Source organism: Acartia tonsa, chromosome 10 (assembly GCF_053477335.1).
Source record: "Acartia tonsa isolate MP-2025a chromosome 10, ASM5347733v1, whole genome shotgun sequence".
Taxonomy (NCBI): Eukaryota; Metazoa; Arthropoda; class Copepoda; order Calanoida; family Acartiidae; genus Acartia; species Acartia tonsa.
Window position 1 is genome coordinate 11,392,291 of NC_137269.1, and position 15,685 is coordinate 11,407,975.

General features: G+C 32.0%; 1 protein-coding gene across 1 annotated transcript in view; it reads right to left on the reverse strand.

The window, feature by feature from the left end:
* LOC145329385 (kinesin-like protein KIF19) overlaps positions 1 to 15,685 on the reverse strand; it is a 58,430-nt gene that overhangs the window by 20,479 nt on the left and 22,266 nt on the right. The window contains exons 17-26 of the mRNA XM_080173475.1: positions 15,554 to 15,644; positions 15,076 to 15,148; positions 14,413 to 14,496; positions 12,870 to 12,908; positions 11,635 to 11,725; positions 9,303 to 9,338; positions 8,078 to 8,144; positions 4,514 to 4,565; positions 2,771 to 2,809; positions 2,363 to 2,404 (exon numbers count right to left, since the gene is read on the reverse strand). Coding sequence (XP_080029601.1) covers positions 2,363 to 2,404; positions 2,771 to 2,809; positions 4,514 to 4,565; positions 8,078 to 8,144; positions 9,303 to 9,338; positions 11,635 to 11,725; positions 12,870 to 12,908; positions 14,413 to 14,496; positions 15,076 to 15,148; positions 15,554 to 15,644 — 614 coding nt within the window. The remainder of the gene's footprint in view (positions 1 to 2,362; positions 2,405 to 2,770; positions 2,810 to 4,513; positions 4,566 to 8,077; positions 8,145 to 9,302; positions 9,339 to 11,634; positions 11,726 to 12,869; positions 12,909 to 14,412; positions 14,497 to 15,075; positions 15,149 to 15,553; positions 15,645 to 15,685) is intronic.

The window sequence follows — 15,685 nt, forward strand, 5'->3', positions numbered from 1 at the left end:
GTGTCATGGCCAGCAGCCTCGCTACAATAAGACATATGCTTCCTTGATTTTTTTTTTATAGTTGGTTACTTGAGATATTTCATAAACTTCATTTGTGGATAAAATTCAATTTCCTTTAAATTTCCTGGCTACATTGACAATATTATTATATATGACTACATATTTTAGTAACAAGGACGAAGTAACGTCCAGAAGAAGCGAAGCTTAGAAATAAATTCAAGATTACAATTAATGTGTCTGGCAGAACGATGTACTACCCTTAATTTTATTGCTTTTATTATATATTTTTTTTCCTGGGGCAAAAATGATAATTATAGATTAGCTTTGCTTTCATATAAATATTCCTTTTTCATATGTATCAATAGCATATCTGAATGTTATACAAGAATTTTTTATTCTCACATTTGACACTTTCTATGTATTAACATTTCTTTTCTTAAAAACGCGAAAATACTCTATAATTCTTTTTAGCAATTGAAGATGACATCTATGGGTCTTAGTGTCGCTTAGTGTTTCAGACTTCTCGTCCTTGAAACATACTCTGCATCTTACAATGGCTGGGTAAAGCGTCCATTTGCCCTACAGACAACCAACCATTTGATTGTTCAGCCTTTGTCTAAAAGTCCTAAACGTGCTTGGCAATGATTTGCGACTGTTTAAGGACCAAGGCATTCACCCTACTCTTTATTTAGATGACACGCGCCTGACATAGCAGCAGTAAGTAACACATTTAACGTCTCTAGTATGACGCGGTGTGGTCCAGACTCGAACCCAACACCTCCCGACAACAGGAAGCCGAAACGTTAACAATTACTCCAATGCCGCGGGTTGCAATTACAATTGGACTTACACCATAGCAGACAGGGACAGGGGAGGAGGTATCAATTTGGTTTTTAAATTCAATTATATTCTTCCATAACATTTCCCTGTCTCCCCTCATGATGTAATAATTCTAATTGACATTTTATATGTTTTTTTTAACAATTTTCCGCATATAGCACATGGACCACAATACCCCATGTTTTTTAGTAGCGAAGCTACTCTATAACTTGCAATGTCCGTCTGTCTGTATGTCCGTATGTCCGTATGTCCGTATGTCCGTATGTCTTAGTTTGGGGGAAACGTGATTTTCTCGGCTCCTATAAAAGATAAAAGGCTGAAATTTTTTGACAACATTCCCATTATTAAGGAGCACAATTAACTATAAAACATCAATGGCGGTTGGACCGTTTTTTAGCAGGTTTTAGGCTATTTTTGTATTTTTCACATTTTTGTCCATATCTTTGGTGTTTATGGTTCGATTTCCAAAACTTTTTTCAGTTATAGTATCAAAATTAAGTTTCCTGTCTTTTCAATAAAACAATTATGACGGTCAGACTGCCTTTAAGCAGGTTTTAGGCTATTTTTGTATTTTTCACATTTTTCTCCTACCTTTGGTGTTTATGGTCCGATTTCCAAAGTTTTTCAGTTATAGATATCAAAATTTTATTTCCTGTCGTTTCAAGAAAACATCAATGGCGGTCAGACTGCCTTTTTGCAGGTTTTTAACTATTTTCATATTTTTCACATTTTTCCTCACATCTTTGGTGTTTATGGTCCGATTTTTAAAATTTTTGTAGTTAAAAATATCAAAATTAAAATTCCCGTTGTTTTGAGCATCCATTTACTTTGACTGACAGTCTGTTAGTCATAGTACTGAAATATAAATATCAAGAAATTAAAAACAAATGTTAAAAAGGTTTCGTGATTTTTTTCCTAATATACATGCTTTTGGCAACTAATCTTTAAATTCTTATACATATTTTTTCTGCTTCGCTACTTATGGATGTTGTCATCCTTGTTTATGCTTTATTTCCTTTGGATAAAATATGTCTCGTTAATCTCAACATTGTATATTTGTATAAGTTTGCATTTTTATAAATATGTTTGAATACATTTTAAGGATGTTCACGATATTGCATAAACCAACAGTTTTCCTTCCAAAAATCAACTCTCGGCGGCCACAGCCATCCTCAGCCACTCGTCTTACGAAGTCAACTTGTGCAGATTCTTCATACCAATGAGCATTACGAACAGGACATCCTTTTATATCATTTTAAATTTTTGCTATTTTAAAAGACACTTGCTATACCTTTCTAATTATCTTGTTCTTTTTTAGTTGATGATTATTAGGATGAATAAATACCACGGAAAAGGCGAAGCATCTTAAATTATATAAGTTTTGAAATGTAATTCAATTCAATTTTGAGACAGATTTTTGTTGTGACTTCTAAATAACAGCCTGTATCCTTTACAATAACTACCAGCTATGTTCAGATTCGTTTTTATGAATGTTGTTGTCATATTTGAAAAATAATTGCACCTGTTTTATTGGAGGCAATTTTCCCTCTCTTTGCGGTTTTTCCTACAAAAAATATTTTTTTTTTATGAAATGCGTTGTTAATTATTAAATATCAATATAATACTGCATTCTTTTTATAAAATAGATATGATGTAATTTTAATATACATTAATTATCTATAAAATTTTAACTTACAAAACTATCATTCATTGTTTGAATTTAGAAAATAAAAATATAAAAATTTAGCTTTTTATTTTGTTTTCACTTGTTTCTTTATTACTTTAGGTTAGGTAAGGTTAGGTTAAACTGGTTACTGGGTAGCCCCGCAGGGTAAGTGTACTTCAGATTCATTTTCAATTTAGTAAAAAAAAGGGTAGGGTAACTGCAGGTTTGGTACCCTGAAGAAAAAAACACAAAAAAAGAACTTACATCGAATTCCGGTCCTCGCAGAGATAGCATAGACGGAGACTGAAATAAGAATAAATTAGAACAGCAGCCATTTTTCTTTAAATAACGTGTCCTAACCTTTGTGAATTTTTAACCCATTCGTGACGAGCTCCCAAAGTTCAAAGTTTTGATTCAACGGGCTTCAACAAAATAGATTTTGTTTAATAATTACTCAACAGAATTCAAAAAAAGATGTCAAATTAAAGATCTTAATATTTTTGTTCATAATGGCAATTTAATTCTCCTTTGCGTTTTAGTACCTTAAAACCAACTTAATTTGAAAAAATTAAATTGCTTCAAAAATAAGAGGTCTACCAAAAAAACCGATTGCATGTTTAAATTCTATGAATCATTTTACATTTACTACTTACTAAAAGCACCGACTAGCTGTTTTAAAACAAGGATGACAACATCCATAAGTAGCGACGCACAAAAAATATTTATAAGAATCTAAAGATTAGTTGTAAAAAACATGTATATTAGGAAAAAAATCACAAAACCTTTTCAACATTTGTTTTTAATTTCTTAATATTAATAGTTCAGTACTATGACTAACAGATTGACGGTCAAAGTAAATTACATACTGGATGCTCAAAACAGAAATTTAATTTGATATTTTTATCTACAAAAATTTTAAAAATCGGACCATAAACACCAAAGTTATGGAGAAAAATATGAAAAATACAAAAATAGCCTAAAACCTGTTTAAAGGCGGTCTGACCGTCATAGTTGTTTTCTTGAAATGATAAGAAATTTAATTTTGATACTATAACTGAAAAAATTTTGGAAATCGGACCATAAACACCAAAGATATGAAGAAAAATGTGAAAAATACAAAAATAGCCTAAAACCTGCTAAAAAGGGTCTTATCGCCATTGGTGTTTTATAGTTAATTGTGCTCCTTTATTATGGGAATGTTGTCAAAAAATTTCAGCCTTTTATCTTTTATAGGAGCCGAGAAAATCACGTTTCCCCCAAACTAAGACATACGGACATACGGACATACGGACATTTCAAATTATAGAGTAGCTTCGCTACTAAAAATACAAAAGATAGGACGCGTTCTATTAAAAAGCAAACCCACTTTATAATTCGTCCGTCTACACACCTTTTATAAAATTTTGCTAGGCTTACATGATTTTGTAAGCTCCAATTTAGAATTGAGGGCTGAAATTTTTGTGAAGATTCCCTGTTATAATAAATAATTTACTTGGTCCATATTGGTCTGTCAGTATAAAAAAGACATTAAATAATTATATTTAAGAATAAAGATTACATGATTTTCTGTTAAACTCTCTCTTTTTACCCTTTTCTTTTTTATGACAACTGAATATCTGCTCCATATTTGTCTCTAAACAATATTCTAAACAACAAAATGTTCAGATTCGTTTTTCTTTCATTATTCCGTCTGTGTATTAGTGAAGTTAAAGTTTGGGATGCGCAGAAAAAATATCAATGGAAGAATAACTCTCCAAATAATAATATTATTTAATAATTGTTGTTAGATGCTTTCACACAAAGTACCCTGTTGAGCACTGAAATCCCCCTCCTTCTTTTTAAAATAGAATGAAAATAAGGTTACAGTTTTAGCCAGTTTGTTTATCACTTAAGGTTATATCAGGTATCAGGTTTAAGCCCCGAAAGTATTAAGCCTGTGCAAAATAGGGGTGGGTGGAGGCTAATGAGTGCTCAACAGGCACTTTTGGTGAAAAGACCGGCACTTACTCTCAGCATAACATTGAGCTCAGACATATACTTGGATTCCTTCTCACTTCTCCTGAAATTTAAATTATAAATATTAAACATTTTTGACATTTCATTCTTCACAAGATTTAAATAGTATCATGTTTTGCATCCAGTTCTTGAGTAGGATCCACTTTCATCTAGGGTTTACATTAATGATAGATCAACCTATCCCTAGTCGTTTAGGGTAGATATAAATAATTCCTAGTTTCAATTCAAAGGCTGGGCCATTCAGGTAATATCCAACGACTCTAATGTTAACAAGGATGACAACATCCATAAAAGCGAAGCTCTAAAAAGGTAGGACAAGCGGACATTATCACTTGTATAATGTCAGAACTGAATAATCAGAATGTAAATGTAAAAGAGACAAAGCAAAATTGTAAGTAAATTTGTTGAAAAACTGCTTGATACAGGATAATGTCTATGGACATACTTACATTTGTAGAACTTGATTATAGAGTCGCTTCGCTTTAATATTGTACTTTGTTGTCTCAGGAATCAGTATACCAAAAATCAGACCAATCGGATAATTAGGTCACATAAAAATTTGTTGTTAAAAATGTAAAAAAAATCAACATGTTTAAATGGACGTACGGACATTCTGATAATGATTATAGAGTTTCTACGCTTTCTAACTCGTACCTAACTTCTACAGGAATCACCATGCAAAGTTTGAAATCGATAGGACAATTCTAACATGCCTAAATTAACGAAAAAAGCTATCCGTTACGGACGGACGGACCGACCCTAATTATAGAAAAGCTTCGCTTTTAAAAACAGAGCAGGAATTTTGTTGGGAGAGAAAAAGTGTTTAACAGAAGATATTTTGATTCTAGCAGGTAATTAATTAATGGATATAGAATATACGTGGATATTATGACAAGTTAAAAGTTATAGTCAATTTAGCTTGCTAAAAAGGAACTCATTTATTGGTCTGTTCGTTTATCCAGTGGAGGAAAGAGGATGCAATAAAGGGAGTGGAAGGGGGGAAATTATAAATACAACTGAAAAGCTGTTTTCGAGATCTTAATTTTACATATTTACATAAACATATTTAACTGTTTTTTATTCAGGATATTATGCTAAAAAAATATTGATGAGAAAAAAAGATATTTGAATTAATAAGGAAGAGAGGTAAGAATTTAAAAATCTTAAATAGATAAACAACCTTTTCTTTCCCCTTATTTGCAAGCTTAATAAATAAGATTAAATATATTTAACAGCATTTATAGCGAGATGATTAAATTTATATTTGTAGACCTTTGTCCTATTACTGTATCCCTGTAAATTAATATAATGTTTTTGGTTGCCAGCCAAGTTGTAATTAAGTCCATGAATAAACTCACAGATTAACTTTTTTATTTATATCAAGGCCAATAAAAGGGAAAATAGGGCAGCAAAGTAACATGATATTGTGTGTGTGTGTGTCTGTCTGTACCTTAAGATCTCACAAATCGATATTGTTCTCCTTTACAGTATAGCTTTTAAAAATGTAGGAACAGTTATTTCTCGCATCGTATTATAAACGGCTTTCCGCGGATATAGAATGTACAATCATAAGATTAAAACCAGTTTTTTAGCCCCTAGGTGCCGTAGGCACGGGCTAAAAAAGCTGGTTTTAATCTTATGATTGTACATTTTTATATTCGTAGAAAGCTCGATATAATACGATGCTAGACATAGTTTTTTCGTATGGATGAGAACCGGTTCCTATCCACCGGATTCGAATGAATACGAGAAAGGTTTATATTGGATTATTGGGGAGGGTAATTCCACTCTCTCAAGAGAAATCACTAAATCACTCCTGGAAAAAAGTATCCCCCTCCATATTTTTAATTTTATATACATATTATAACCAACTGCAGGCCTCTCGTTAGTGATAAGAGGTTAAAATTATTCAAATAATTCAGATTTAAAAGATAGAATGCTATGATTTGACTTATTAAGTATAGAAATAAATCTATAATTTTTCTTCTAATATTATCAAGCTGGCATACAAAGAATGTTTTCTTGGGATTTAAATACTTAAATATTCCGTATTACAGCTCCTGTTTCCAAAAATATTCAAAAGGTTAAACAATTAAGGAATATAAATATACATTGCTAACTAAAACACACACTCACTTATTTTCATGGCCTCATTTTCCTTATTTTACGGAATAACAATAAATATACAAGTCTAGATACCCTATAACTTTTTAGATCAATAGAAAAACAGCGTTAGAACAATCTGAATACATTATTGGTTAGAAATTATAAAGATGTTAATGCGAAAGTCCATTTAAGAGCGTAGTTTTATTTGCAATATTCTGTAAATTTGGGTGCAAGCTTCCAGTCAAATGCGCTTATTAGGTCAAAATTTTCTTAATTATGCGATTAGATATACTATCAAAAGTACAGATTGACCAAGTAAGCGCATTTGACTGAAAGCTTGCGCCCTATTTTAGAGAATATTGCGGGATGTCAGCTTTAATTAGTTAAATTTCTTAGGAAAAGCTTGCATGGGCAAATTACATCGTCCAAAAATTGCGTCAATGATATATTTTATTGCATAATAAGTATATAATGTAAACACAAAATTTTCTGCTAGAAAATTATTTTTAAATAGAACGGATTATTGTGTTTGGTTGATTATCTAGCGTAATAAATCTATTGGAATAGCCATAAATAAAACAGCTTGATTCCTTCACACTTTTTAGTATAAATAATAAAAATTATTGAGTAATAGTTATTTCTTTCATCGTATTATAAACCGCTTTCCGCGGATATAGAATGTACAATTATAAGATTAAAACTAGTTTTTTAGCCCCGTGGTGCCGAAGGCACCGGCTTAAAAAAATAGTTTTAATCTTGTGATTGTACATTTCTATATTCGTAGAAAACTGGATATAATACGATGCTAGACATAGTTTTTTCGTATGGATGAGAACCGGTTCCTATCCACCGGATTCGAATGAATACGAGAATAGTTATTTCTCGCATCGTATTATAAACGGCTTTCCGCGGATATAGAATGTACAATTATGAGATTAAAACTAGTTTTTTTAGCCCCGAGGTGACGAAGTCACCGGCTAAAAAACTGGTTTTAATCTTATAATTGTACATTTCTATATTCGTAGAAAGCTGGATATAATACGATGCTAGACATAGTTTTTTCGTATGGATGAGAACCGGTTCCTATCCACCGGATTCGAATGAATACGAGAAAATAGATTCAAATCATTGCTATAGTTATAGTAGGTCTACCCTCAGGAGATTCCCTAATGCCAAATATCTTTACTACAAAAACAGAAGAGTTTCTTTTTCTTAGATCCTTTTTTTAGAGGGGAGTGGGTCGGAGAATATCATATCAATAGCTTAAAACCTTTCTCGAAAAAATGTGAAACGATAGGTACAGCCGTTTATGAGATCTAAAATGACCTACAGACAAATATACATCTTGTTTTTTTAATACAAATGATGTATCAATGAATATATATATTTTTAAAATCTTTTAATTTGTGTTGTACAGGTGTCAAGTTTCCCTACTCTCTGAATATTTACCTTGTGTTTAGCTCCTGTTGATAAAGATTGTATAGTTCCATCAGTTCAGGAGGCATTGGCATTGTACCTGATTGAATTATTTTTAAAATACATATATATATATATATTTTTTATTATCGATCACTGAATTCGATAAAAATGATTTAAAAAGAAGTTTTTTTATTCAAACCCATGCCCAACCCTTGCAAGATTACCTACCACCCCCCTTATTTCAATTGATTCAGCGCTCAGCTTGACATTTTCAGAGCTTATACCAATGAAAATTATTTAAAACAAAGAAATATGTTAAAATTTTGTTTGCATTTTAAGTAAAATTTAAAACTACATGATTTTTTTCTTTTCCTGGCATGTTAAACAGACTGACAGACCAACAAAAAGTCTTGTAATGTAAAGAAGGTGCAGCTTTGCAACAAATAAATGTTCAATAATAAACCAAATCAAAGAAATCAACCATATTTCATGAAAGATAAACAAATAAAAAAAAGTTAATATAAAATTTAGATAGATAAATATTGAATTGAAACACACTCTAAAATTGCTGTGAAAAAAAACCTAAAATAAAAACAGTGAGCATAAATAATAAATAAAAGAAAAATTAAAAATTCAAATCCTAATCTCGATATTTTTCCTTAGTACGCAAAGACTTTTTCATTTCAGGTTAACCTTTACTTGTGGTTATAAAAAATATTGAACTCCCATTTTTTTGTGTTATTAGTAAGACTCATCCGCTGCCTTATTAAAAACTACAGGCTACGCCCCTAGTGGCTTCTTGGGGCATAGAAGGAAAAAAAAAGGGGGGGGGGGAGATAATTCAAAATTGAACTTTTTTGGTAGGGGGTATACATTATTTATTGGCCTCCCCCAAAATAGTTATCTGTACCTACTAAAAGCTATAGTGTAAGTTAGAACCATGTAGGTTCAGTAGTTAGCAAAGTATTTCGGGTTTTTGGAATATGATTTATATTCATGTGATAACTGACCGACCATCCATGAACATACACTTATAGAGTAGATTTTCAGCAAAAGAATAACCTTTCAAACATATTAAAAAGTGTAGAGATAGTACAATGACGATAAAATTAATGTAAAGACCCATATTTTTAATAGCTACTTGATATAGAATTCTATGTGTCAGAATTTGGTGGGATAGATTAATTTTATCGTCTATGTCCTATCTCTGTATCTGGGATAGAAAGAGAAGGTCCACACTCAAAAACAAACTTACCCCCCATTGATTTATGCAATTTGGATTGGTCCAAAGCTATAAATACAGGTAATTTGACTCAATTATACATTCATATTAATACATATATGATACATATTGTAGAAAATATGGCGCTTTCACAAAAAGTACCCAGGTAGGCACCTTAAAAATAAGTGGAGTGGGTAAGCTTATAGTTTGTTTGTTTCTTTATTTCTGGTTAGGTTATATTGTTTACTGGATATTCTCGCAGGGTTAGGGCACCGCAGGTTAAAAAATAAATATATTTTTTTTAAGGGAAGGGAGGTGTCAGTGCTCAACAGGGTATTATATGTGAAAGAACCGAAAATTATATATGTATTATAAAGTAGCGATCAAGAATATTAGTTGGAACACCATTTAGGTATACCTACCTAAAATTATTATGTAGATATATGTACTCCGGTTTATATTTCATACACAGGTATATTTGGAAAAATCCGAATTATAAAGGTTTTTTTCCTTACGTATTATGCAAGCTGCTAGCGGTCAAATGACAATATAATCCTTCAGAAGGGGGTTGTTAACACCCCCATTATAGATGAAATTGGAAAGGCCTTCCTTCCCATTTATTTTCATCTCCTTAAGGCTTCATAGCATCCTGGTAAATCCCTGAGCACTTCAATGGCGAGGACACTTTAAAAATTCTGAAGCAGCCATGATATAAAAAGGCATAGAAAGAGCGCAACTAGATTTAACTCGCATAAAATTGATTGCTTTTATGAACTTTTTGTGAATCTTAAGCATCCTGTACTGTAATATAATGCAATTATTATACTTTGCTTTGCTTGTAACTTTTTCACCAGCTTTAATAACATTACAAAAGATATATTTTAATTTCCGGTATGGCGTCGAAACCCATTAATATCCGCTGGATTAGAACCAGCCATAACGAAAGATCATGTATGACACTATATTAAAGACAATTTTCCACAAATATCAAAATAAAATTCATAAAATTAATACCAGTTTTGTTGGCCGAGCCTTACAAAACTGGTTTTAATCATATATTTTTTTCATTTAATATCCGCGGAAAGCTATCTATAATACGATGTGATGAATAACTATTTTTAAGTGTAAAAAGTACTAACTCCTGTCTAACTATCATAAATATTCAAAGGTTATTAAATATTGATTGATAAGTGGTTTATACGTCGAAAAAAACATCTATTTATATTAAATTTGAATAAAATTGTAAAACAAAGAATATTTGGTATTCAATTTTGTATATAAAACTCTAAACAAAAAAGTTAATGATTGTTTTTAAAAGCGAAGCTTTTCTATAATTAGGGCCGTTAGTAGTAGGTCCGAGACAGATAGTTTTTTTGTTAATTTAGGCATGTTAGAATTGTTCTATAATGCCCTATAATCATCTCTGTACGTCCATTTTAAACATGAACATTTTAAACTTTTTTAACAAAATTTTTTATTTGATCTAATTATCCGATTGTTCTGATTTTTGATATACTGATTCCTGGGACAACAAAGTACAAAAGTTATAAGTAAAGCAACTCTATATCAAGTCCCAAAATGTAAGTATGTCCATAAAAATTATACTGTATAAAGAAGTTTTCCAACAAATTTACTCACAATTTTGCTTTGTCTCTAATTCATTTATATTTATATACAAGTGTTAATGTCCGTTTGTCCAACCGTTTCAGAACTTCGCTTTTATGAATGTTGTCATGCTTGTTATAATACTGTTAAGTCTGGCTATGTTATGCATCAGGGAGGGAGAGAACATTGGACTATAAACTACAATGGTACCCGAAAAGTTAAAAGGGTTTTCTCTAATTACTTAAGCTTAAAAACGTTGGGTACTTTTATTAAATCTTGATTTGTTGGTTGATACCAGCAGTGTATCAACTATTCAACCAATATTTTATTATTCAGAACGGGTAATTCTGTTTATTATAATCGGGCGGGGATGTACATTGTACATCAATTTTTACGTCAAAAATATTATTAATATTTTATCTAGAAAAAATTTAATTTTTAGTAATTATTATTCCAGTATGGCTTGGAAACCGACTAATAACCGCTGGAATAGGGCCGGTCATCGGACATAATGAAAACTTGTGTATAGTGTCGTATTATAGACAACTTTCCAAGAATATTAGATTAAAAATCATGAAATTAATATAAGTTTTGTTAGCCCAGGCTTTTGGCCCCTTTAAAACAAAATTTATTTAAATCTTATAATTTTTATTTTGATATCCGCGGAAAGCTGTCTATAATGCGATGCAATATATAACTATTATAGTATTAATGTTTATTGAATAACTAAAATTAGACACCATTTACAAAATAATATTACCTTCAATAAGTTTTTGTTGTCTTGATATGATTTCATCGCAGAGTGTCCTTTGCTTGTCATACTTTAGAATCAATAGATCTCTTCTTCGCACCTAATTACAATTAGGGTTGGGCCGGGTATCCGATTTGGCCGGATATCCGGCCGGTTACCGGATATTGAAACTATCCGGCTGATTTTTACTGCCGGATATCCGGTTATCCGGCCGGATATCCGGTAATTTGCCGGATATCGAGCGTTGGCCAGATATCCGGCCGAATACCGGATATTGAAACTATCCGGATACCGGATACCCGGTATATGGCCAAAAAAGTATCCGGTCCAACCCTAATTACAATACGAGTGTAAAGCTAAGATGTCGGGTTCTAGTTCTGCGGTTATGTCCCAAATGACGATAAACAAAATTCAATAAAAGAACCCAAAGTCTTAAGCCAAAGAATAAGATAATGTGCTTTTATAAAGTTTGGTACCAGTGTAATTTACAGTACAATGCCCCCTCACTCACTGGCAATAAGGACTTCCAGACAAACGTTGTTAAATCAATAGGGTTGGTTGTATGTTGGGTGTTACAATTAAGAAGGTTATAAATGAAGTACAGATAATCTTCATATGTATTTATTGTTTTTGGTTAAAGTCTAGGATTTAAATTAAAAAATGTAATCATCTTACGTTTTAGTAGGATTGGGCTGGATACCAGATATCCGTCGGATTTCTAATGCCGGATATCAAGTTCCGGCTGGATATCTAGCCAACGTTTGATATCCGGCAACTTTTTGGATATCCGGCCGCATAACCGGATAGTTTCAATATCCCGTATCCGGCCGGATATTGAAAATGGCCGGATATCCGGCCCAACCCCAGTTTTAAGGTACATAAAAAACTCAACAATTAAGAAGTTGTTATCTTAATTAGTGCACCTTTATCCAATAATATTATAATTAATTACTAATAGGACCGTTGAATACTACCAATACAGCAAAGATGAAAACATCCATAAATAGCAAAACAAAAAATATCATGAATGGACTTATGGAAAAAGTTATCTATAAGCTGATATTTAGTGGTCATAAATAAAAAAAATAATTCATAGAAAATTGGTAAATCGAATTGTTTAAAAAAATATCATTTTAGATAATGGCAGAAAAAATTACGTGGCTGGCGGACTGACATACGGATAATTCTAATTATAGAGTAGCTTCGCTACTACAAAGTGTTCTTGAAAATGATCAAAAACGTACCTCATGTTCTTTTAACAATGTCTCACTCTTCATCTCAACCTAAATAATTATACATTTTTAGAGGATGATCAGTTAAACGAAGACCATTAAAAATAGGTTACATTAAAACATATCAAATAGCACTTTATGGAAGTGGGAGGTGGGGAGGGGGGGGGGGGGGGGATGGAGGGTTTGTTTGACCCTTCACTTTCAATTATAGTTTTCAAATGAAAAGAAAAAAAAGTGTGGGGATATTTTTTCCAGAGGCGATTTCTCTTGGGAGGCTGGAGGTGCCCTCCCCCAAAATAGTTATAAATCTTTCTTGGATAAGAAGGTTTACTGTAATGATCAGCAGGATCTTAAGCTACACACAGACAGTAAACTTCCTGTTACTTTTATAAGTTATCTTTTTAGTTACTGCTATTTTCAAAACAAGTCAAACGTCTTCGGTACAGGTTCAATACTGACGAACCCCAAACTGACCCACTTTGAGAAAGACGATTCCAGTGACGTCATATACGTTTAGAAAATCTCTTCAAAAGAGATGGGAGAAAGGGGAAGAGATTTTCTTCCCCCCTTCCCTAAACGTATATGACGTCACTGGAATTCTCTTTCTCAAAGTGGGACAGTTTGGGGTTCGTCTCAATACTGAATACCAGACTAACATATAATAAATATATGGTTGCTTTGAATCTTATAAAGTAGTAAAACTTATGGATTGGTGTACAGGCTTATGAATTTGTCTCTATTGTATAGTAGCTTCGCTAATAAAATGTCTTTTAAATAAATTGTATTATTGTATTATATTGTTGTATTGCACTTGAATATAAATGTGAGGCTATTAACAAATATCATTATAGTTATTCAAACTGGCTATACAAACAAATTAATCAAATAAATTCTATATAACCATTTTTTAGTTGCGCAGCTTATGTATGATTAAGGTGTTTCTGTATGTATGTTATGCACCGTTCCTTTTAATTGTATATTTATACAATGTTTATTATAATGTTTTTGTGCTTTCTCTCAAAGTGCATAGGTTGAGTTTTTCATTTTAGGTCTAACCCCTGTGGGGGGATTAACCCTTCGTGGCTACCTTCTACCCAATGTTACCTAATTAAGTATGATCTAATGTAAAACACGAACCCCCTGGTAATTATTTATCTATTTCAAAATAAAGGTGAGAGGTTTCATTGCCCGCAAGGCACTTTGAAGGAAAACGTTAATATCTCTTTAAACATTATTACTGCGCTACATAAGGACAACATTATTTTAGACACATTGTAACTGTTTTAAAAAGGAATTTTTTTTACATTCACATTGAAAAGACAAAATTTTAATTATTGATTTTGATCAATAGCAGTCTTTTTTTATTTAAAAAACTTTCTTTGTTTGTTAAGTTTATTTAATCATTTCAAGTTAAAAAGATTGTTTAATTATTATTTAGAAATAACTAACAGCAATTAATGATATTTCACGAAAAAAATATATAGCAAATGCCTTATTCTATTTTTTATTTACCTATCCGCGGACAAATATCTGTAATACTATGTTATTGACTTACCTTATCTATTTCCAACTCATGAACTTTGCACAGCAGAGACAGAATTTCTTTCTCCTCAGATGTGGAGATTCGCTGAGGCAATTCCTAGTTAAATAGATTTATTATTTCATGGATCTTGCACCAGATTATCATGTACTCTAATAAATTGAAACTTGTGACCGGCTAAAATGATGAACCCCCATCCTTTACGACTACCCCTACCCTCCTACTGGATAAACGAACTGACCAATAAGTCATGTCCATGTTTAGCAACCTAAATTGACGAAATTTTTCCCTGTCCACGTATATTCTATATCCATTCGGATCCTTATTATAGGATTAGATTCAAGGATTTATGTACAAGGGGGGAGGTAAATCGGTAAAAAAATGGTTTTAATCTTATGATTGTACATTTTATATTCGTAGAAAACTGGAAATTATACGATGCTAGACATAATTTTTTTGTATTGATGAGAACCGGTTCTAATCCACCAGTTTCGAATGAAATTAATAGTTATTTCTCGCATCGTATTATAAACGACTTTTCGCGGTTTTTTTAGCCGGTGCCTTTGGCACCTCGGGGCTTTCGTATTGATGAGAACCGGTTCCTATCCACCGGATTCGAATGAATACGAGAAAAGGTTTTACAATTTTGTTCCTGGATCACAATTAATAATTACTTACATTTTCAAGTTGAGCACTTTCATCTCTTAGACCCTCTAACTCTTCCTCAAGATCTTGTTTTATATCAGAATACCTTAATTTACAAAATAGTATAAAATAAAATGTCATAGAGAGTGATTTATTGACTAAAACTACCAAGGGGGATAAAAGTACTATCTGTACTTGTATAATTTTGTTTAAATTTCTCTCCTAGATATGAATAGTAGTACTTTAATATTTTTTAAGGACATTCTTAGACAAAAGTAACAAGATGTTCATTTGTCTATCTGTCTTTGTGTGTGTGTTTCTGTAGCTTAGGATCTTGGAACTGTTTTTGAGCGATATGTTTCTCCTTTACAGTGAAGATTCTTTTATACTCCCCCTGTAAATTTTTTTTTCTTTGAAAATTCAAAATTAAAAGTTCAGGTTCCCTTTCCCTTCACTTAAGGCATCCTAGAGGCCTCTAAGGGGCGTACCCGCTTGTAGATAAATATAGCACCTTTGTTGTTCTCGTTGAATGAGTACAAGCTCCTCCCAGGCTCTCTTTACCTCCTCGGGTTCATCTATCTCTTGTTCTCCCTCACTTTCCTCTGAAAAAGGAAACAGTATCGGCCTAAATACGTAATACTGG